The 16,443-nt window shown below is 47.0% G+C and overlaps 1 protein-coding gene across 1 annotated transcript in view; it reads left to right on the forward strand.

Annotated features, from left to right (window-relative positions):
- The window catches only part of dars1 (aspartyl-tRNA synthetase 1), a 74,547-nt gene that overhangs the window by 45,443 nt on the left and 12,661 nt on the right, over nt 1–16,443 (forward strand). The window contains exons 9-11 of the mRNA XM_037539555.1: nt 1,484–1,543; nt 6,350–6,461; nt 14,045–14,179. Coding sequence (XP_037395452.1) covers nt 1,484–1,543; nt 6,350–6,461; nt 14,045–14,179 — 307 coding nt within the window. The remainder of the gene's footprint in view (nt 1–1,483; nt 1,544–6,349; nt 6,462–14,044; nt 14,180–16,443) is intronic.

Genomic DNA, 16,443 nt, shown 5'->3' on the forward strand with positions numbered 1-16,443 from the left:
TCATGTGTGGAAGCCAAGCTGCAAAAACAGCCTGTTTGCAGTTCAGTGTTTTCTGATGTCATTAAAACCAGCACATTTATATAAAAGTTCACATTGTCAGGGCAAAAAGGTTTCGTCCATTCGTTTGTAAAGAAGTTGGTATGCCATCCTGATGGGGTTTCAAATGTTTGTGTTTGGTGAACTGTGACCAATGCTGACCCATGCAGCCAGTAGCTGTAGGCTACTGTTTGATCCCGTTTACACCTGGGTCACTTCCTGCGCCTTGAGTATCAGGATTATATCTGGATGAGGCCAAACCACATAAAAATGCCAGTGTAATCGCACCTTTCACACACAGCTGTCATTCAGAGTGCATTACAAACGAAAAAAAGGCAGTTAAAAAGTAAATTAAATTAAAAATATAAATAAATAAATCGTGATAAAGTGCTCAGACCACTTCAGCAGGTGGACTGAGTCTCCCAGTACTACTAAAACTCTTCCCAGTACAACAGAAACTCCTTCTAATACAACCAAAGCCCCTCCCAGTACAGCAGAAACCCTTCCCAGTACAGCAGAAACTCCTTCTAATACAACCAAAGCCCCTCCCAGTACACCAGAAACCCTTCCCAGTACAGCAGAAACTCCATCTAATACAACCAAAGCCCCTCCCAGTACACCAGAAACCCTTCCCAGTACAGCAGAAACTCCTTCTAATACAACCAAAGCCCCTCCCAGTACACCAGAAACCCTTCCCAGTACAGTAGAAACTCCTTCTAATACAACCAAAGCCCCTCCCAGTACACCAGAAACCCTTCCCAGTACAGCAGAAACTCCTTCTAATACAACCAAAGCCCTTCCCAGTACACCAGAAACCCTTCCCAGTACAGCTAAAACTCCTCCCAGTACAACTGAAACCCCTCCCAGTACAACAGAAACTCCTTCTAATACAACCAAAACTCCTCCCAGTTCAGCAGGAACTCCTCCCAGTACAACCGAAACCCCTCCCCATGCCGTACATCACTGGGCGCGTGATCTATATCTGGAGGATATGAAGATATTCATGCAGGACGCACATGGTTGCAGATGAATTTGGTCACTGGTTGCCGCATAGTAAGCAGATTTGCATATTCCGTCCCACAGCAGTCAGATTTCAGTCTGACTAACCAGAGACGCATTTCACTACCAAGTGTGAATGCATGTGGCTAAAATCTCATCAGTAAACAATCCAGATACTGACACTGAAAGTGGACCATAAAATACAAGAAAAATATTTGTTGGGCGAAATTCATCTAAAACTGTGTTTCATCATTTAAGTGATATATTTTGTTGTAAATCATGCCCTCAAATAAAAATGGAATCAGTTAAATTATGTTTGTTTGGGTAATTACTGTGATTGATGCAAGGCAATGATCCCAAACATCCGAGTTATGGTTTATGACATCACTTAATCGGAAAAAATGTGTCATTTTCTCCTTTAACTTGCCTGTTTTTCTGTGTTGTACAGGAAGGCAGGGCCACTGTTAACCAGGACACCAAACTGGACAACCGGGTCATCGATTTGAGGGTGAGTTTCTGTTCTGGGGTCTTTTTTCCTTTCTATTTTGGGGTCTTTTTTTCCTTTCTATTTTGGGGTCTTTTTTTCCTTTCTATTTTGGGGTCTTTTTTTCCTTTCTATTTTGGGGTCTTTTTTTCCTTTCTATTTTGGGGTCTTTTTTTCCTTTCTATTTTGGAGTCTTTTTTTTCCTTTCTATTTTGAGGTCTGTTTGGGGGTTTTGCTTCACTGACCATGTGCATGTGAATGAACTGAATGTTCAGTGCCCCCACACACATCCGCTCAGTCGTGATATAGTTTCAGCGGTGTGGTAATGTGGTGGGATTCCTGTATTGCTGCTCATTCTCTTTGCTCACAACAACTGTTTGAGAAGCGTGGTGTGTTTTTATCCTCAGTCCAGCGTGACTATATGTAATATCCCTGTGTATATGGATACTGTTACCACAAAGCTGGAAGCATATGTGTCTAAGACGTCTTTTTTATGGTGTAGCATCAACGTCACGCTTCACTGGAACTAACAGGCCCAAACCCTGTAAAACAGCCCAGCCCATTATCCCTCCTCCACCAAACTTTACTGTTGCATTCTGGTAGGTAACGTTCTCCTGGCATCCACCAAATCCAGATTCATCAATCAGACTGTCAGGTGAAGCTGATTCATCACTCCAGGGAACACGGTTCCACGGATCCAGAGTCCAGCATGCTTGTGTGCAGCTGCTCAACCATGGAAACACATTTCGTGAAGCTGCTGATGCTCAGTTCTTGTGCTGGTGTTGCTTCCCGAGGCAGTTTGGACGTCTGTAGTGAGTTATGCAACAGAAGAAAGGCAATTTTTACACGCTACGTGTTTCGGCAGCCTGCTCTGCGAGCCTGCGTGGTCTGCCTTTTTTGTAGCTGAGCTATTCTTGCTCCTAGATGCTTCCTTTTCACGATAATACCACTTACAGTTGTCTAGGGCAGCTCTAGCAGGGCAGAAAATTCACAAAAGTCACAGAGCTCTTCAGTACGACCCTCTACTGCCAGTGTTGGTCTGTGGAGACTGCACAGCTATGTGCTTGGTTTTATACACTCGTTTGCATTGGCTAACTCAGTAATTGGGAGTGAGGTCCACACACTTTTGACATATTTGGTTAATTTTCTAAGAGACGTTTTAATGTAAGAGTTTCAATGTACAATTACTGTTTTATTAATTGAACTTATTAGAAATGCAGTTATGGCACTTCTAACGTTTTATGTTGCTTCCAATATGTTAAACACGGCATATAAAAATAAATTGTGCACGAAATTTGCCAACAGTTGCCCACAGAAATGGGCATATAAGGTATATACATGGGCACATATCACATATAAGTCTGCCCTCCTGCACATCCGTCTCCACTGACGCTGCACCTGTAACTACTTCATCCGTGGTAGCTGTGGTTCTGTGCTTTCTGGTTTTACTAAAAACTCGGGACGTTTTGGTATGGAAACAGTGCGCATGCACCCCAGCATTGGTGAGCTGTGGTTCACTCTGGTCTCTTTAGTGTTGGAGCCACACAGAGTCATAATGAGAAGCCACACAGGCCAGAGGTATTTGTACAGTACAGCCTTCATTGTGTTGTTATCTCAAGACGAGGCTCGCTGTCGAAAAGCCGCAGTGAGTGAAAGCAGAAATCTGGGGGCAGGAGGCGAGGCAGCGTAACCGCGGGACTCTCTGGTACGTGTAAACGCAGAGTGACGCACTCGAAGGTGCTGCACACAGACACCCACGTCCCAAAGTGAGAAACTGAGATGGGCGTTCATAGAGACTTAAACAGCCTCATACGCAGAGCCCTATAAACGGCTTTCCTACACGAGCCATGCTGAATATTTCAGGTGTTCCGTGGTGGTCAGTGTGTCCAGGTGACAGCGCTGACTGAACGTTCACAGACCTAAACGTACATTTTACATAATCTATAATGGAAGACTAATAGGGATGTTTCCAGTGTGAGATGTTGAACAGATTCATACTTAATATAATATGAAATAATATGATTTTTAAAGTTTTAATGATTCTTAAAAAAGAAAGTTTTAATGATTATATTTCGAGACGAAGTGAAGTTCTACTGGGCTGCTTTCTGGGAGTTGGAAAAATATTTTCATACCTTTTTTATTTTCGCATACACCTTTGCGCATGTAATGTCAGTGGGAAGCAGCTCAATTCACTCCCCCCCCATTACTTTTGATAATGTGCACAGCGTTTCATACAGAAACCACAATAAACGGCTGATCGACCGCATTTACAGTACGATGGTAATATTGTGTGCGTTTGTTTTTTCTCTGAGTCATTAATTTGAATCTTGGGCTCAGGACTGTGGATGTAGTTCATTTAGAAAAAGATGCCTTCATGTTTTCACAGTTTTGGGGTATAAATCTCTTTATGACTGTGTAATATTTCAGGTTTATGGATATGGAGTTTTATAATGCAGTTTTAATGAGGTTGAAATTCTTGTGGTTAGCTGGACTGTGGATTTAGCTGGACCATGTGGTTAGCTGGACTGTGGATTTAGCTGGACCGTGTGGTTAGCTGGACCGTGTGGTTAGCTGGACCGTGGGGTTAGCTGCACCGTGGGGTTAGCTGGACCGTGTGGTTAGCTGGACCGTGTGGTTAGCTGCACCGTGTGGTTAGCTGGACTGTGGATTTAGCTGGACCGTGTGGTTAGCTGGACCGTGTGGTTAGCTGCACCGTGGGGTTAGCTGCACCGTGTGGTTAGCTGGACCGTGTGGTTAGCTGGACCGTGTGGTTAGCTGCACCGTGTGGTTAGCTGCACCGTGTGGTTAGCTGCACCGTGTGGTTAGCTGGACTGTGGATTTAGCTGCACCGTGTGGTTAGCTGCACCGTGTGGTTAGCTGCACCGTGTGGTTAGCTGCACCGTGTGGTTAGCTGCACCGTGTGGTTAGCTGGACTGTGGATTTAGCTGGACCGTGTGGTTAGCGGGACCGTGCGGTTAGCTGGACCGTGCGGTTAGCTGGACCGTGTGGTTAGCTGCACCGTGTGGTTAGCTGGACCGCGCGGTTAGCTGCACCGTGCGGTTAGCGGGACCGTGCGGTTAGCTGGACTGTGGATTTAGCTGGACCGTGTGGTTAGCTGGACTGTGGATTTAGCTGGACCGTGTGGTTAGCTGGACCATGCGGGTAGCTGGACCGTGCGGTTAGCGGGACCGTTTGGTTAGCTGCACCGTGCGGTTAGCTGGACCGTGCGGTTAGCTGGACCGTGCGGTTAGCTGGACCATTGCTGTTAGTGGGACCGTGCGGTTAGCTGGACCGTGCGGTTAGCTGGACCATTGCTGTTAGTGGGACCGTGCGGTTAGCTGCACCGTGTGGTTAGCTGGACTGTGGATTTAGCTGGACCGTGTGGTTAGCTGGACTGTGGATTTAGCTGGACCGTGTGGTTAGCTGGACCGTGCGGTTAGCGGGACCGTTTGGTTAGCTGCACCGTGTGGTTAGCTGGACCGTGTGGTTAGCTGGCCCGTGTGGTTAGCTGGACCGTGTGGTTAGCTGCACCGTGCGGTTAGCTGGACCGTGCGGTTAGCTGGACTGTGGATTTAGCTGGACCGTGCGGTTAGCTGGACCGTGCGGTTAGTCGGACCGTGCGGTTAGCTGGACTGTGGATTTTGCGGGACCGTGCGGTTAGCGGGACCGTGCGGTTAGCTGGACCGTGCGGTTAGCTGGACCGTGCGGTTAGCTGGACCATTGCTGTTAGTGGGACCGTGCGGTTAGCTGCACCGTGCGGTTAGCTGGACCGTGGATTTAGCTGGACCGTGTGGTTAGCTGGACTGTGGATTTAGCTGGATCGTGTGGTTAGCTGGACCGTGCGGGTAGCTGGACCGTGCGGGTAGCTGGACCGTGCGGGTAGCTGCACCGTGCGGGTAGCTGCACCGTGCGGGTAGCTGGACCGTGCGGGTAGCTGGACCGTGCGGTTAGCTGCACCGTGCGGTTAGCTGCACCGTGGATTTAGCTGGATCGTGTGGTTAGCTGGACCGTGTGGGTAGCTGGACAGTGGATTTAGCTGGATCGTGTGGTTAGCTGGACCGTGCGGTTAGCTGCACCGTGCGGTTAGCGGGACCGTGCGGTTAGCGGGACCGTGCGGGTAGCTGGACCGTGCGGTTAGCGGGACCGTGCGGTTAGCTGGACCGTGCGGTTAGCTGCACCGTGCGGTTAGCTGGACCGTGCGGTTAGCTGGACCGTGCGGTTAGCTGGACCGTGCGGGTAGCTGGATGCTGTGTGGGCGGAGGGAGGAGGGAGCGGTGCGGCAGCCGTCCGATTAACGGGAAGCTGAAAGTGTGGCTGATCTCAGCGTTTCTCCACACTCTTATCCTGCTGTGCTCCACGCAGCAGCGACAGGTGTTTGCTTTGGCTGAGTTTGTCCTTAATGCCGTAATTAATCAGGTTGGCTTGTTCTGTAAAGCTCTGAGTGTCTTACTTAAAAGGCTGTTTTGCATCTGAGCAGAGACAGGAAGGTCTTTGATGGCTTGTCTGTGCACTTTCAGTGGTTACCTTTAATCTCTCACCTTCCTGTAAAATCTGTTCAACGAAACATGAACGCCTGACAGACAGGCAAACAGACAGACAGGCAGACAGACAGACAGGTACCGCCCCCTGGGCTGACCTCTGTGTGGGCAGGAGAGGTGCAGTGGGCGATCCTCGGGTTCCTCCTCTCTTATCTTTTGTTTCATGGTGGATTTTCTGATTTATTTTCTGTCATTGACTGTTTGTGTTTTCTGTCATCCTCTCTGTCTGTCCCTCTCTGTCCATCTGTCTCTCTCTCTCTGTCCATCTGTCGCTCTCTCTGTCTGTTTGCAGACCACGACCAGTCAGGCCATCTTCCGGCTGCAGTCCGGAGTCTGTCAGCTGTTCAGAGACACTCTCATCAACAAGGGCTTCGTCGAGATCCAGACTCCAAAAATCATCTCAGGTAACGTCTCAGCCAAACCACACAGATCTCTATCTCTCCCTCTCTCTCTCTTTATCTCTCTCTCTCTCTATCTCTCTCCCTCTCTCTCTCTCTATCTCTCTCTCTCTCTATCTCTCTCTCTCCCTCTCTCTCTCTTTCTCTCTATCTCTCTCTATGTGTCTCTCTCTCTATCTCTCTCTCTCTATATATCTCTCTCTCCCTCTCTCTCTCTCTCTCTCTCTCTCTCTCTCTCTCTCTCTCTCTCTCTCTCTCTCTCTCTCTCTCCCTGTCCCTCTCTCTCTCTTTCTTTCTCTCTCTCTCCCTCTCTCTCTCTCTCTCCCTCTCCCTCTCCCTCTCTCTCTCTCCCTCTCCCTCTCTCTCTCTCTCTCCCTCTCCCTCTCCCTCTCCCTCTCTCTTTCTATTTCTCTCTCCCTCTTTCTGTCTCTTTCTCTCTCTCGCTCTCTTTCTCTCTTGCTCTTTCGCTCTCTTTCTCTATTTCACTTTCTTTCACTCTTTCTCTCTCTCTCCCTCTCGCTCTGTCTCTCTCTCTCTCTGTCTCTCTCTCCCTCTCTCTCTCCCTCTCTCTCTCCCTCTCGCTCTCCCTCTCGCTCTCTCTCTCGCTCTCTCTCTCTCTCTCTGTGTCTCTCTCTCTCTCTTTCTATTTCTCTCTCCCTCTTTCTGTCTCTTTCTCTCTCTCACTCTCTCTCTCTTTCTCTTTCTCTCTTGCTCTTTCGCTCTCTTTCTCTATTTCACTTTCTTTCGCTCTCTCTTTCTCTCGCTCTCTCTGTCTTTTTCTCTTTCTCTTACTCTCTCCCTCTTTTCCCTCTGTTGGTCTTTCTCTCTCCCTCTCTTTCCCTCTGTTGCTCTTTTTCACTGTCTTTGTTTCTCATTATTGCTCTGCCTTTATCTCTTAATCTCTTTCTCTCTCACTCTTTCTCTCTGTTGATCTGTCTCTCTCCCTTTCTTTCTCTCTATTGGCCTTTCTCTCATTCTGCTTTCTCCCTTTCTTTGTCTCATTCTGTCTTTCTCTCTCCCTCTGTTTCTATTGCTGTCTTTCTCTCTCCCTCTGTTTCTATTGCTGTCTTTCTCTCTCCCTCTGTTTCTGTTGCTGTCTTTCTCTCTCCCTCTGTTTCTATTGCTGTCTTTCTCTCTCCCTCTGTTTCTGTTGCTGTCTTTCTCTCTCCCTCTGTTTCTATTGCTGTCTTTCTCTCTCCCTCTGTTTCTGTTGCTGTCTTTCTCTCTCCCTCTGTTTCTATTGCTGTCTTTCTCTCTCCCTCTGTTTCTATTGCTGTCTTTCTCTCTCCCTCTGTTTCTATTGCTGTCTTTCTCTCTCCCTCTGTTTCTGTTGCTGTCTTTCTCTCTCCCTCTGTTTCTGTTGCTGTCTTTCTCTCTCCCTCTGTTTCTATTGCTGTCTTTCTCTCTCCCTCTGTTTCTGTTGCTGTCTTTCTCTCTCCCTCTGTTTCTGTTGCTGTCTTTCTCTCTCCCTCTGTTTCTGTTGCTGTCTTTCTCTCTCCCTCTGTTTCTGTTGCTGTCTTTCTCTCTCCCTCTGTTTCTATTGCTGTCTTTCTCTCTCCCTCTGTTTCTGTTGCTGTCTTTCTCTCTCCCTCTGTTTCTGTTGCTGTCTTTCTCTCTCCCTCTCTCTCACTCTCTCTGTCTCCATCTCTCAACAGATTAGTTCAGTAATTAGTCCTGTTCTGTCCAGCACTTCTGTCCAGTTAAAAACGAGGGTGCCACCACCCTTGTCTAGAGAGATACACCCGCAAAGAGAGAGAGAGAGAAAACACGGGGAGAGTGAGAGAAAGAACACGGAGAGAGAGAACATGGGGGGAGACAGAGAGAGAGAGAGAGGACATGGGGGGGGAGACAGAGAGAGAGACAACGTAGAGAGAGAGAGAGAGACAACGTAGAGAGAGAGAGAGAGAGAGAGACAACGTAGAGAGAGAGCAGCCTCTGCCGTGTCCTCCTGCTCCTCGGTCCAGGCCGGGTTATCGGTCCTGTGAATCCGGTCTGAAGGACAGATGCGTGAGAGGAGCGCTGAGAGGGGTCGAGAGGGCGGCGCTGTGTAAACATTCTCTCAGGAATAGGAGAGAGGCCGTTTATCCTCATCAGAAGGACGAGTTTGTTTCTCTCTCTACATTCGCTTCTCTCTCCTGATACGGCCTGTGCTCTTGACCCCTCGGATCAGGTCATGATCACAGCTCGTCTGCAGGACAGATCAGGGTCCGGCTGTCTGGAGCACCCCCCCCCCCCCCCCCCCCCCCCCATTATGAGTGCAGAACGTACAGTATCACTAAAGCACTGACAAGACGAGACGTAATAGTTGTACAAGTAATAATAGCAATAATAAACACACACACACACACACACACACACACATATTTTCTTAGCTGCTTCTCCGTCAGGGTCGCGGGGGGGTGCTGGAGCCTGTCCCAGCGGTTATCAGACTGAAGGCAACATGTGAAACTCTATTGTAATATTTTGACAGAACAATAGAAATGCTCCAAATTTACCTAAAAATTAATCATTATACATTGAAAGTATTGTGTGTGTGTTTTTAAAATATACACACACACACGCACTATATTTCCAAAAGTTTTCAATCCCCCATACAAATCACTGAATTCAGGTGTTCTGATCACTTCCATGGCCACAGGTGTATAAAGCCGAGCCCCTCGGCCTGCAGACTGCTTCTACAGACATTAGTGAAAGAATGGGTCGCTCTCAGGAGCTCAGTGAAGTCCAGCGTGGTGCTGTGATCGGACGCCACCTGTGCAGCAAGTCCAGTCGTGAAATTTCCTCACTACTAAATATTCCACAGTCCACTGTCAGTGGGATTATAACAAAGTGGAAGCGATTGGGAACGACAGCAGCTCAGCCACGAAGTGGTCAGCCACGTAAAATGACAGAGCGGTCATCGGATGCTGAGGGGCATAGTGCGCAGAGGTCACCAACTTTCTGCAGAGTCAATCACTACAGACCTCCAAACTTCATGTGGCCTTCAGATCAGCTCAAGAACAGCGTAGAGAGCTTCATGGAATGGGTTTCCATGGCCGAGCAGCTGCATCCAAGCCTTGGACTCTAGAGCAGTGGAGACGTGTTCTCTGGAGTGACCAATCACGCTTCTCCATCTGGAAATCCGATGGATGAGTCTGGGTTTGGTGGTTGCCAGGAGACGGTACTTGTCTGACTGCATTGTGCCGAGTGTAAAGTTTGGTGGAGGGGGGATCATGGTGTGGGGTTGTGTTTCAGGAGTTGGGCTCGGCCCCTTAGTTCCAGTGAAAGGAACTCTTAAAGCTTCAGCGCCGAGAGATTCTGGACAATTTCACGCTCCCAACTTTGTGGGAACAGTTTGCCTTCCCAGAAGAGCTGAAGTTGTTGTAGCTGCAAAGGGTGGGCCAACATCATATTAAACACTATGGATTAAGAATGGGATGTGAATACTTTTGGAAATGTAGTGTGTAGGACTAAAACCTTGTATCTCCATTTTTGTGGTTTTGTCGTTGTTTTTCCACATAATTTGAAAATACCTACTGTCCTTCATATTATGTGTAAATTTCATGTTGATTGGACCGGAACAAACGGCCCAGATGTACTTAGAAAAAACTCTGGTTCCCAAAGTAAAGTATGTTTTTTCCTTCTCACGTATTTTGGAGATACGAGGTTTTAGTCCGACAGCTGGGAGTGTGTGTGTGACTGTGTGTGTGACTGTGTGTGTGACTGTGTGTGTGACTGTGTGTGTGTGGGAGTGAGTGTGGGAGTGAGTGTGGGAGTGTGTGTGGGAGTGTGTGTGGGAGTGTGTGTGGGAGTGTGTGTGGGAGTGAGTGTGGGAGTGAGTGTGGGAGTGAGTGTGGGAGTGAGTGTGGGGGAGAGTGTGGGGGAGAGTGTGGGGGAGAGTGTGGGGGAGAGTGTGGGAGTGAGTGTGGGAGTGAGTGTGGGAGTGAGTGTGGGAGTGAGTGTGGGAGTGAGTGTGGGAGTGAGTGTGGGAGTGTGTGTGTATTAGTGTGCATACAGTCATATGCAAAAGTTTTGGCGAATGACGAAAATAACTGGACACACTTAAATGGCTCTTTTTAACACCTGGCTTCAAGGGTTCTTTAGTACAGAACGTAGTGATATAGAACCATGGACACCTAAAAGACCCCTTTTCATGTTTAACAGGTTCTCTGTATGATGAACTGCCCATTCATGCATTGATGGAGAATGTGCTGTGTATGGTTCTGTATAGAACCTTGTGGAGAAGGGATCTTCTGTTACTGCGATGTCAGACTTGTAACAATAAAAGGACACTTTTTTGTGCTGTATAGAACCATTTACTTCTCTGAAGAACCATCTTTTTTTTGTGAGGTATGTAGAAATTGTTGCCGTGTTCTCCGTCGTGCAGCTGTTCGTTTATTTTCACTTGGAATGTGTCACCTGACCAGGGGATATTGAGATGTTGGCGTAAGGCTGTGTTCCTTCGTGCTGATGGCCACAGTGACCTCACTCAGATTCACAGGCTCGTCTTTATATACGCCCCGTTTTAGACCCACCAATCACGCGCTGAGCTGGGCGGGGCTGGGCGGGGCTGGGCTAGGCTCTATCTGTCGTGCCACTTGCGTAGTTTTGTGGTTTTTCACACTGCAGGGGAAGAAACACATAAACGGTTGCTCTCACTTCTTCATTTGCTCGGCCGGCCAATCAGCTCGCAGCGCTGTGGCGTGTTCATGTTTGAACTTGCCGCTCTTTTTTTTTTTATAAATGTAATTTTTTTGGGGCGTACCAGCTGCAGAACTCGCTGTTCTCTCATCAAGACCACATCCGGTGCACACACTCACTCTATCGCCCAAGCTCGCACGCATACGAGTGTGGATGCCCCGCAGAACACGTTGTCCCCATCATTACAGTCATGCAAAATAGCAGTTATCGGGCCACATCGGCAGCGTCCACTGCAGCGCTGACGTCAGGAGGCCCGATGTTCTGCTCAGTGAACCAGACATTAAGCCAGAGCTGAATGCTTTGGCCTTATAATGCTGGTAGAGATCACAGTAATCATGTTATATCGGTTTATCAGGGCGAATGCATTGGCTTGAAGGGCAGGTCCACTGAAATTTCTGCATAATTAAGTGGTTAAGATGTAAACGGAGTCAATCAGGGTGGTCTGTTCTAGACGAACTTCAGTCAGAGTCAGAACGGTTCCCAGTGGTGGTGATGGGAACCAGACGTCCACCTCTATAAGCTCCCTCACAAAAGGTTCCTGTGTGAAATGGTTGTGAATTCACAGCCACGCCTGTGGGGCGGTTTTGAGAGAATATTTTGGAGCGAAACGTGTTTTCTAATGAATGTACAGGACAAAATAGCCCACCGTTTAACCACAGTCAACATATAAGCTCAGAAGACACGTGTGGGTTCACGTGTGGGTCCCTGTATTTGTGGTGTTGTCATGGCGACGCCTGGTTCCCATCGCCACCACTGTAAAGCCATGTGAACCGTTTCACACCAAACCCCCCTGAATGACTAGTCTAAATCTGCGAGTTTCTGTGCGTGCGTGACTGAGGGCGAGTAATTCTCAGGATATAGACGGAGATGCTCATTAGTGACGAGTTTATAAGTGATGATTTCTTAGCAAATGATATGAACTGCTAATTACGTGGGCAGTAAACACTGAAATTAGATTAGATGCACTCACGATTCATGGTGAAACGGTCCATTTCCAGAGTGCTTCTTTAAAATAAATCAGCTGCTGCTGGTGGAACCGAACAAACCCATGTGATGGCTAAGAAATCAGGAATCACACCTTTTGTTTTTCAGACTGGAAACTTCTAACATACATATCCACGACTTTACCAAGCAACACATTCACATGCTTTACTCTATTATGTATGTAGGTTATATAGTGTTTTACTGGCACAGGCACACTTTGGAGCACTTACAGCATAGAGGAACATGCCTAAGACCTTTGCACAGTGTGTGTGTGTGTGTGTGTGTGTGTGTGTGTGTGTGTGTGTGTGTGTGTGTGTACGTGCATGATTCACTGCATCCAATAGAAAACCTCACATCTCCAGTTTTGTCTTTTTTCAGGTTTTGACATAGTTTGAAAATACCGGTCGGTCTTTACGTCGTGTGGAATTTTCACGATGAACAGACCAAAGAAAATTATATCTCCTTATATCTCCATGTCTGTCATTTTTTTCCTTTTTTTGGACATCATTTGAATAGATTAGTTGCCGTTTATGATGCGTCAACATTTCACGGTGATCAAAAATTCTGTGCATTTTCTTCCGTTAAAATGAAGAATATTTTCCCTTGTCCTGTAAAGTTACAGTTCTGGAAACATTTTGTTTCCGACTGTGTGAGATACACATTTATACACACGCATGAACACACACACACATGCACGCACGCACGCACACACACACACACACACACACACACACGTTTGTCTTGCTATACTTATGAGGACATCCATGGGTTTCTGTTGATGTTTGTGTTACTGTAGCTAAATAATACGACACATAAACCTAACCTGAACCTCAGTATCCAAAAGGCAGTTTTTCTGCTGTTTTCGTTTTCAGATAAAAAAGGAATTGTGGTGAAAACAACACATGCTCAAATGAGGACCAGCAAAATGTCCTCATTCGAGCAAAGGTTTCATATATTCCTGTCATAGTGAGGATATAGGGTCCTCACAAGTATAGCACTACAGAAACACATGCATATATGCGAATGTGTGTGTGCGTGTATTTATAGATTTTTGCTTGTCACTTCTGCTAACTGCTTACGATGTGCACAGTATAATGTGTTTACTGATAATAGGCAGATATGTACATGTATGTGAGAGAGACATGGAGAGATAATGTAATGCTACATATAAAACTAGAAACACCCGGATGATTGCACAGCTATTAACCAATCCAACGGTCACATTATGCAGATGAATGTGTCATTATGCAACCATTCAGGCTGAAAGTCTGTTATTTTATTTCACAATTCCTTCAGTGTTTGCGAGACCCGCTTTCCTCTGCGTTTGAGCCGCTATACCGCTGTGCTGTACTGCTGTATAGTGGCCTCACTAGGATGCGCCCATGTGCGCTTATGTACTCCCCATTTTTAAATCCACCAATCACCGCGTGTGTGTGTGTGTGTGTGTGTGTGTGTGTGTGTGTCATGCGGCTCTCATCCTGCCTTTACGGTGACTCATTATGTAACCCAGCAACCGTTAGAATGTTTAGACTTAAACATTTAAAGGGCCGGTACCCTATATTTCCCTTGTATGTTCGCAACACGTGTGTGCCAGAAACAGCCTTAATGCATTTTTACATTATCCATTAGAAATAAACTAAATTCTGCTACTGTGTTCTTAAGATTTGTGCATGTAAATGAGCTCTACTCTGATTGGCTGTCCTGTATTGTGCCGCTGTAGGCTGAGTAGGCAGATATATGTAAAGGAGGTTTTTTGTGACGTCATAAAAGCAGGGCTGCTTAGTTCCCATATATGGACTGTGGAGTGAATAGGACGTTTTCAAACTTTAACCATGTTTTTTTGGTACATCAAGCAGTTGTTTTCTCCAGGTACGAGTCCTTTAATGTTGCTGTGCCGTTTTTTCTGTCTCTTGTTTATCCTGTAGCTGCCAGCGAGGGAGGAGCCAACGTCTTCACGGTGTCGTACTTTAAAACCAGCGCTTACCTGGCCCAGTCCCCGCAGCTCTACAAGCAGATGTGCATCTGCGCTGACTTCGACAAGGTGTTCTGCGTAGGACCAGGTAAACAGCACCTCCCTCAGTCCCAGCGTCTCCAGGCAGAGTTCACACACATCGCTTTACTGGCCATGTGTCCATCTGTGTCTGCATACTTTGTTGCCCCATTTTACCCTGTCCTTCAGTGGTCAGGACCCCCATGGACCCTCACAGAGCAGGTACTATGTGGATGGTGGGTCATTCTCTGTGTCTGATCCACTCTGACCAGCAGAACACACATCAACACAGCACCACCACGTCAGTGTTACTGCAGTGCTGAGAATGACCACCACCCACATAGTACCTGCTCTGTGAGGGTCCATGGGGGTCCTACATAGTTTACATAGTTAGATCTCTCTCCTGTGCTGTACAGTGCTTTATTGGCAAGAATGTTGCCATGGCAACATAATCACAAACGGAAAGATAAGCAAAAAGCAGTAGAAATGCAATAAAAGGGGTTATTTTACTCCATTTTTCATTATGAACACAGAAGGGAAGAGAGTTGAGAGAGTTGACACTTGATCATCCCTGATGTTTGTGCAGGATGCCACAAATCTACAGCTTCACTCAGCTTCGCTGCTTTTCTGAGACATACAGCAGTTTTGATCGCTGTTGTTCTGAAAGCCCTTCACATCACCTGAAAACACCAGCTGTGCTTTAGATTTTGTGAACATTTTCATGAAGGCTGGAGCAACAAAAATGGTCCAGAATCACTTAAAACCTTATTTGTAGGGCCGTCTACGCAGGCATAACACATAAATAAAGCACTACTGGAGTTTTTATGAGCCAAAAGCTATGCTGGCATAAAAAGCCTAAAATGATGGACAGTTGTTCCTTTTATTAAGACACTGTTATGAGGCATCATATGCAAAAAAAATGGGGGGGGTACTGCTTTGTCCTGGGGGGGGGGGGCGGGGTTCCTTCTCCTGTAAAGTTACGATTTTGGACGGCAGCGATTTTGCTGTGGTCAGGACAAAACCTTGCATCTCCATTTTTTCCTTCCATCTTCCATCTCCATCCTTGTCCTGTGAAGTTACCTTGGTAGTTGCAGTGACCCTGAAAACTCTTTCCCAGCTGTACAGTGATCCCTTTAAATGGCCGTGCTTTATTACACACTTCTGTAGCCTAAGAACAGCTCAGCCAGTTTGTATTCAAGTCCCTGTAGTTACTGAATAATAAGCAGTAGTATCTAAAAAGTCTGAGTTTATATATTGAGTTTATAGTGTCCTTTATTGGGTTGTTATAAAATGTGGAGTTTAAAACCACCCACAGGTGAATACGCGGGCCCAGGTTCCAGCTGAACGCTGTGATGGGCTCAGTTTATCAGTAGCAACCCATGTCACACATACTTATTAGTATAGTGTGTACACCTCCACATTTAATCCATCTGCGCAGTGAAACACCGCACACACACTAGGGGGCAGTGAGCACACTTGGCCGGAGCGGTGGGCAGCCCTATCCACAGCGCCTGGGGAGCGGTTGGGGGTTAGGTGTTTTGCTCAAGGTCACTGGGGGCACTGGGCATCGAACCGGCAACCTTCCGGTCACAGGGCTGGTTCCCTAACCCCAAGGAGGCTCCTGATCTCCATTCCTCCTGCCCCTGTCCCCTCCTCGATCCCTCTGCGGTCTTCCACTGTGGGAGAGGAGGAGGAGGACAGGAGCAGTAGCCCATATTTCAGTTCTCTATGTTTCTACACCAGATGCCAAAGTGGAGTTTCTGTTAAGGAGACCTGTTCATAAAAATCTTGACACACTAATGACAGTAACTCTCTGTAAACCTTAAAAAGGAGCCCAGTAAGTTGTACATTCATATTCAGGACTGTAGGGGGTTTCTGGTTCAACTAAATGCAGTGACCGTCATGTTGTATAAAGGGGAAAGTGCAGAACTGCTGCTGTTTACATACAGTGAGAGTCTTTCATAGAGCTAGAACTGGGGTTACGGTTCCGTTCCATCCATGACGCTTCATAACAGTGCTATAAATGGACCAAATGCCACTTTAGTTTAAGGCCTCTTATGTCAGTATGTTGTCATAAGACTTTACAAGGTGCATTTGTCGACCTGCTTAAGCCAACATGCTCACAAATACTCAAATACTGCTTTTTAAATAGTGTCAGAGAAGATTTTTCTTTTTCTTATTTGTAGGTGTGAGGTTTTATTACTGTAGTAAGAAAGCATGACCCCTGTAGAGCCGCTCACCTCTAGACCCCTGTAGAGCCGCTCACCTCTAGGCCCCTGTAGAGCCGCTCACCTGTAGGCCCCTGTAGAGCCGCTCACCTCTAGACCCCTGTAG

The sequence above is a fragment of the Pygocentrus nattereri genome, chromosome 6 (genome assembly GCF_015220715.1).
Source record: "Pygocentrus nattereri isolate fPygNat1 chromosome 6, fPygNat1.pri, whole genome shotgun sequence".
Taxonomy (NCBI): domain Eukaryota; kingdom Metazoa; phylum Chordata; class Actinopteri; order Characiformes; family Serrasalmidae; genus Pygocentrus; species Pygocentrus nattereri.